We start from the raw sequence: 6,941 nt of genomic DNA on the forward strand, positions 1-6,941 counted from the left end.
GGTGTTCTGCTGTGTAAGTGTTGCCGTGTGGTGTTCTGCTGTGTAAGTGTTGCCGTGTAGGTTCTCTGTGTAAGTGTTGCCGTGTAGGTGTTCCTGTGTAAGGTTGCGTGTGGGTTCCTTTGTGTAAGTGTTGCTGTAGGTTCGGCTGGTAGTGTTGCCGTGCGGAGTGTTCTGCTGTGTAATGTTGCCGTGTGGGGTGTCGGCTGTGTAGTGTTGCCGTGTAGGTGTTCTGCTGTGTAAGTGTTGCCCGTGAGGTGTTCTTGCGTCTGCCGTGTGGGTGTTCTGCTGTGTGGGTGTTGCCGTGTAGTGTTCTGCTGTGTAAGTGTTGCCGTGTGGTCGTGCGTGTTGCCGTAGGTGTTCTGCTGTGTAAGGTGTTGCCGTGTGGGTGTTCTACTGTGTAAGTGTCTGCCGTGTAGGTGTTCTGCTGTGTAAGTGTTGCCGCAGGGTGTTCGGCTGTGTAAGTGTTGCCGTGTAGGTGTTCGGCTGTGTAAGTGTTGCCGTGTGGGTGTTCTGCCGTGTAAGGTGCTGCCGTGTGGGTGTTCTTACTGTGTGCGTGTTGCCGTGTAGGTGGCGGTGTGTAGTGCGGTGTTCGGCTGTGTAGTGTTGCCGTGTGGGTGTTCTGCTGTGTAAGGTGTTGCCGTGTAGGTGTGCACTGTGTAAGTGTTGCCTGGGTGTTCGGCTGTGTAAGTATGCCGTGGGTGTGTCGCTGTGTAGTGTTGCGTGTGGTGTTCTGCGTGGGCTGTCGTGTAGGTGTTCTCGTGTAAGTACTGCCGTGGGTGTTCTGCTGTGTAAGTGTGTTGTGGGTTGCCGTGTAGGTGTTCTGCTGTGTAGGTGTTGCCGTGTAGGTGTTCTTGCTGTGTAAGGTGTTGCCGCAGGGTGTTCTGCTTGTGTAAGTGTGCTGCCGTGTAGGTGTTCTGCAGTGTAAGTGCGTCGCAGGTGTTCTGCTGTGTGGGTGTGTCGTCGTGTAGGTGTTCTGCCGTGTAAGTGTGCTGCCGTGTAGGTGTCTGGTTGCAAGTAAGTTGCCGTGTAGGTGTTCTGGTGTAAGCGTGCCGTCGTGCAGGTGTTCCGCTGTGTAAGTGTTGCCGTAGGTGTTCCGCTGTGTAAGGTGTGCCGTGTGAGGTGTTCTGGCTGTGTGAGTGTTGCCGGTAGGTGTTCTGGTTGCGTAAGTGTGCCGTCGTGTAGGTGTTCCGCTGTGGCGTTGCCGTGCAGGTGTTCTTGCTGTAAGTAGCTGGCCGCAGGTGTTCCGTTGCGTAAGGTGTTGGCGTGTAGGTGTTCCGCCGTGCAAGTGTGCCGTGCAGGTGTTCCGTGCGTAGTGCTGCGCAGGTGTTCCCATGCAGGCCGTGCAGGTGTTCCGTCGTGTAAGTGTGCCGGCCGTGTAGGTGTTCTGCGTGTAAGGTTGCAGGTGTTCCGGTCGTAAGGTTGCCGTGCAGGTGTTCTGCTGTGTATGTGCCGTCGTGTAGGTGTTCTGGCTGCGTGTGTTGCCGTGGTAGGTGTTCCGGTTGCAAGGTTGCCGTGTAGGTGTTCCTGCTGTGTAAGTGTTGCCGTAGGTGTTCCTGGTTGTGTAAGGTGTCGTCGTGTAGGTGTTCTGGTTGTGTGGGCGCCGGGCCGTGCAGGGTGTTCCGCTGTGTGGTTGCCGTGTAGGTGTTCTGCTGTGTAAGTGTTGCCGTGTAGGTGTTCTGCTGGTGTAAGTGTGCCGTCGTGTGGTGTTCCTGGTTGTGGGCAAAGCCGCCGTGTAGGCTGTTCTGCTGCGGCGTTGCCGTGTAGGTGTTCCGCTGTGTAAGTGTGCTGCCGTGCAGGTGTTCCGCTGTGTAAGGTTGCCGTGCAGGTGTTCCGCTGTGTAAGTGTTGCCGTGCAGGTGTTCCGCTGTGTAGGCTGGCCGTGTAGGTGTTCCGCTGGTAAGGGTGGTCGCCGTGCAGGTGTTCCGTTGCGTAAGCGGCCGTGTAGGTGTTATTGCGTAAGTGTTGCCGTGCAGGTGTTCTGCTGTGTAAGTGTTGCCGTGCAGTGTTCTGGCTGTGTGGGCGGCTGGCGTGTAGGTGTTCTGCTGTGTAAGTGTGCCGTGCAGGTGTTCTGCTGGTAAGTGTTGCCGTGTAGGTGTTCTGTGTGGCAAGGCCGTCGTGTAGGTGTTCTGGTTGTGTGGGCGTTGCCGTGTAGGTGTTCCGCTGTGTAAGTGTTGCCGTAGGTGTTCCGCTGTGTAAGTGCGGTTGCCGTGTAGTGTTCTGCTGTGTAAGTGTTGCCGTGCAGGTGTTCTGGTTGTGTAAGTGTTGCCGCAGGTGTTCTGCTGTGTAAGTGTTGCCGTGTAGGTGTTCTGGCTGTGTAAGTGTTGCCGTGTAGGTGTTCTGTGTGTGTGCTGCCGTGTAGGTGTTCTGTCGTGTAAGTGTGTGCCGTGGGTGTTCTACTGTGTAAGTGTGCTGCCGTGTAGGTGTTCTGCCATGTAAGTGTGCTGCCGTGTAGGTGTTCCGCTGTGTAAGTGTTGCCGTGGGTGTGCTGTGTAAGTGTTGCCGTGTAGGTGTTCTGCTGTGTAAGGTGCTGCCGTGTGGGTGTTCCGTCGTGTGGGAGTGTGCTGCCGCGTAGGTGTTCCACTGTGTAAGTGTGCTGCCGTGTGGGTGTTCTGCCGTGGGGAGTGTGTGCTGCCGTGTGGGTGTTCTGCTGTGTGGGCGTGTTGCCGTGTGGGTGTTCTGTGTGTAAGTGTTGCCGTGTGAGGTGTTCTGCTGTGTAAGTGTGCTGCCGTGTAGGTGTTCTGCTGTGTAGTGTGCTGCCGTGTGGGTGTTCTGCTGTGTAAGTGTGCTGCCGTGTGGGTGTTCTGTCGTGTGAGGTGTGCTGCCCGGCGTGGGTTCCACTGTGTGGGAGTGTGCTGCCGTGTGGTGTTCTGTGTAAGTGTGCTGCCGTGTGGGTGTTCTGCTGTGTGGTGTTGCCGTGTGGGGGTTCTGCTGTGTAAGGTGTTGCCGTGTAGGTGTTCCGCTGTGTAGTGTGCCGTGTGGGTGTTCTGCAAAGTGTGCACCGCGTGGGTGTTCCACTGTGTGGGAGTGTGCTGCCGTGTGGGTGTTCTGCCGTGTGAGTGTGCTGCCGTGGGTGTTCGCTGTGCAGGTTGCCCGTGTAGGTGTTCTGCTGTGTAAGTGTTGCCGTGTAGGTGTTCTGCTGTGTAAGTGTGCTGCCGTGTAGGTGTTCTGCTGTGCAGTGTGCTGCCGTGTGGGTGTTCTGCGCGGTGTGTGCTGCCGTGTAGGTGTTCCTGCTGTGTGCAGGTGCTGCCGTGTGGGGTGTTCTGCTGTGTAAGTGTTGCCCGTGTGGGTGTTCTGCTGTGTAAGTGTGCTGCCGTGTAGGTGTTCTGCTGTGTAAGTGTTGCCGTGTGGGTTCTACTGTGTGAGTGTGCTGCCGTAGGTGTTCTGCCGTAAGTGTGCTGCCGTGTAGGTGTTCTGTTGTGTAAGTGTTGCCGTGGGTGTTCTGCTGTGTAAGTGTTGCCGTGTAGGTGTTCTGCTGGTGTGGTGTGCCTGTAGGTGTTCTGCTGTGTGGGAGTGTGCTGCCGTGTAGGTGTTCTGCTGTGTGGGGTGTGCTGCCGTGTGGGTGTTCTGCTGTGTAGAGTGTTGCCGTGTGGGTGTTCTGCTGTGTAGAGTGTGCTGCCGTGGGTGTTCTGTGTAAGTGTGCTGCCGTGTGGGTGTTCTGCTGTGTTGCCGTGTGGGTGTTCTGCTGTGTGAAGTGTGCTGCCGTGTGGGTGTTCTGCTGTGTGGGGTGTGTGCTGCCGTGTAGGTGTTCTGCTGTGTAGAGTGTGCTGCCGTGTAGGTGTTCTGCTGTGTAAGTGTGCTGCCGTGTGGGTGTTCTGCTGTGTAAGTGTGCTGCCGTGTAGGTGTTCTGCTGTGTAGGAGTGTTGCGTGTGGGTGTTCTGCTGTGTAGGTGTGCTGCCGTGTAGGTGTTCTGCCGTGTAAGTGTGTGCTGCCGTGTAGGTGTTCTGCTGTGTAAGTGTTGCCGTGTAGGTGTTCTGCTGTGTAAGTGTTGCCGTGTGGGTGTTCTGCTGTGTAAGTGTTGCCGTGTGGGTGTTCTGCTGTGTAAGTGTTTGCCGTGTGAGGTGTTCTGCTGTGTAAGTGTGTTGCCGTGTAGGTGTTCTGCTGTGTAGTGTTGCCGTGTAGGTGTTCTGCCTGTGTAAGTGTTGCCGTGTAGGTGTTCTGCTGTGTAAGTGTGCTGCCGTGTGGGTTCTGCTGTGTAAGTGTGCTGCCGTGTAGGTGTTCTGCTGTGTAAGTGTGCTGCCGTGTAGGTGTTCTGCTGTGTAAGTGTGCTGTCGTGTAGGTGTTCTGCTGTGTAAGTGTGCCTGTGTGGGTGTTCTGCTGTGTAAGTGTGCTGCCGTGTGGGTGTTCTGCTGTGTGGTGCTGTCGTGTGGGTGTTCTGTGTAAGTGTGCCGTGTGGGTGTTCTGCTGTGTGGGGTGTGCGCAGTGGGTGTTCTGCTGTGTAAGTGTGCTGCCGTGTAGGTGTTCTGCTGTGTAAGTGTTGCCGTGTAGGTGTTCTGCTGTGTAAGTGTGCTGCCGTGTAGGTGTTCTGCTGTGTAAGTGTTGCCGTGTGGGTGTTCTGCTGTGTAAGTGTGCTGCCGTGTGGGTGTTCTGCTGTGTGTGGTGTTGCCGTGTGGGTGTTCTGTGTAAGTGTGCTGCCGTGTGGGTGTTCTGCTGTGTAAGTGTTGCCGTGGCAGGTTCTGCTGTGTGGTATGCTGCCGTGTGGGTGTTCTGCTGTGTAAGTGTGTGCCGTGTAGGTGTTCTGTGTAAGTGTACTGCCGTGTAGGTGTTCTGCCGTGTAAGTGGTGTGCCGCGTAGGTGTTCTGTGTAAGTGTGCTGCCGTGTAGGTGTTCTGCCGTGTAAGGTGTGCTGCGTGTGGTGTTCTGCTGTGTAGAGTGTTGCCGTGTAGGTGTTCTGCTGTGTAAGTGTTGCCGTGTGGGTGTTCTGCTGTGTGAGTGTGCTGCCGTGTGGGTGTTCTGCTGTGTAGTGTTGCCGTGTGGGTGTTCTGCTGTGTAAGTGTTGCGTGTGGGTGTTCTGCTGTGTAAGTGTTGCCGTGTGGGTGTTCTGCTGTGTGGGAGTGTGCTGCCGTGTAGGTGTTCTGCTGTGTAGAGGTGTGCTGCCGTGTAGGTGTTCTGCTGTGTAAGTGTTGCCGTGTAGGTGTTCTGCCGTGTGGGGTGTTTGCCGTGTGGGTGTTCTGCTGTGTGAGGTGTGCTGCCGTGTGGGTGTTCTGCTGTGTAAGTGTGCTGCCGTGTGGGTGTTCTGCTGTGTAAGTGTTGCCGTGTGGTGTTCTGCTGTGTAAGTGTGCTGCCGTGTGGGTGTTCTGCTGTGTAAGGTGTTGCCGTGTGGGTGTTCTGCTGTGTAAGTGTGTTGCCGTGTAGGTGTTCTGCTGTGTAAGTGTTGCCGTGTGGGTGTTCTGTGTAGTGTGTGCCGTGTGGGTGTTCTGCTGTGTAAGTGTGCTGCCGTGTGGGTGTTCTGCTGTGTAGGGTGTTGCCGTGTGGGTGTTCTGCTGTGTGAGGTGTTGCCGTGTAGGTGTTCTGCTGTGTAAGTGTGCTGCCGTGTGGGTGTTCTGCTGTGTGGGGTGTGCCGTGTGGGTGTTCTGCTGTGTGAGTGTTGCCGTGTAGGTGTTCTTCGTGAAGTGTGCTGCCGTGTAGGTGTTCTGCTGTGTGGGGTGTTGCCGTGTGGGTGTTCTGCTGTGTAAGTGTTGCCCTCAGGTGTTCTGCTGTGTGGGTGTTGCCGTGTGGGTGTTCTGCTGTGTAGAGTGTTGCCGTGTGGGTGTTCTGCTGTGTAAGTGTTGCCGTGTGGGTGTTCTGCTGTGTGGAATGTTGCCGTGTGGGTGTTCTGTGTGGGGTGTTGCCGTGTGGGTGTTCTGCTGTGTAAGTGTGCTGCCGTGTGGGTGTTCTGCCCGTGTAAGTGTGCTGCGTGGGTGTTCTGTGCAGTTGCTGCCGTGTAGGTGTTCTGCCATGTAAGTGTGCTGCCGTGTAGGTGTTCTGCTGTGTAAGTGTTGCCGTGTAGGTGTTCTGCTGTGTAAGTGTTGCCGTGGGTGTTCTGCTGGGGAGTGCTGCCGTGGGGTGTTCTGCCGTGTAAGTGTGCTGCCGTGTGAGGTGTTCTGCTGTGTAAGTGTTGCCGTGTGGGTGTTCTGTAAGTGTTGCCGTGTGGGTGTTCTGCTGTGTAGTGTGCAGTGTGTTCTGTTGTGGTGTGTTGCCGTGTGGGTGTTCTGCTGTGTAAGTGTGTTGCGTGTGGTGCTGTGTAAGTGTTGCCGTGTGCAGGTGTTGCTGTGTGCCATTGCGGTGGTGTGGTGTTTGCATGTGGGTGTTCTGCTGTGTAAGTGTTTGCAGTGTGGGTGTTCTGCTGTGTAAGTGCTGCCGTGGGTGTTCTGCTGTGTTGCTGCGGTAAGTGTGCTGTGCCGTGTAGGTGTTCTGCTGTGTAAGTGTTGCCGTGTAGGTGTTCTACTGTGTGATGTGCTGCCGTGTAGGTGTTCTGCTGTGTAAGTGTGTTTGCGTGGTGTTCTGTATGGTGTTGCCGTGTAGGTGTTTTGTGCTGTTTCCGTGTGGGTGTTCTGCTGTGTAAGTGTGCTGCCGTGTAGGTGTTCTTGAGTGTTGCCGTGTGGGTGTTCTGCTGTGTGTTTTGTTGTTTGGTGTTGTGTGTAAGTGTTGCGTGTGCGTGTGGTGTTCTGCTGTGTGAGTGTTTGCGTGTGGGTGTTGTGGTGTGTAGGTGTTCTGCTGTGTATTTTTTTGTGGGTGTTCTGCTGTTGTGTTGTGGGTGTTTTTGTGTGCCCGTGTGGGTGTTCTGCTGTGTAAGTGTTGCCGTGTGGGTGTTCTGCTGTGTGGGTGTTTAAGTGTGGTGTTCTGCTGTGTAAAGTGTGCAGTGTAGGTGTTCTGCTGTGTAGAGTGTTGTTGTGTGGGTGTTCTGCTGTGGTATGTGTTGCCGTGTGCTGCTGTGTAGTGTGCTGCCGTGTGGGTGTTCTGCTGT

General features: G+C 55.5%; 1 protein-coding gene across 1 annotated transcript; it reads right to left on the reverse strand.

Moving 5' to 3' along the window:
• Window positions 1-542: 542 nt before the first annotated feature.
• Window positions 543-6,157, reverse strand: LOC121856698 (uncharacterized protein PB18E9.04c-like; the record flags this gene model as incomplete). The annotated part of the gene is made up of 3 exons (XM_042352389.1): window positions 543-2,275; window positions 2,397-3,242; window positions 5,587-6,157. Coding segments are annotated over 3 exons (3,150 nt in total), but the record flags the coding sequence as incomplete, so codon positions are not given.
• Between the last annotated feature and the right edge of the window lie 784 nt (window positions 6,158-6,941).

The sequence above is a fragment of the Homarus americanus genome, unplaced genomic scaffold (genome assembly GCF_018991925.1).
Source record: "Homarus americanus isolate GMGI-L3 unplaced genomic scaffold, GMGI_Hamer_2.0 scaffold42983, whole genome shotgun sequence".
Lineage (NCBI taxonomy): Eukaryota > Metazoa > Arthropoda > Malacostraca > Decapoda > Nephropidae > Homarus > Homarus americanus.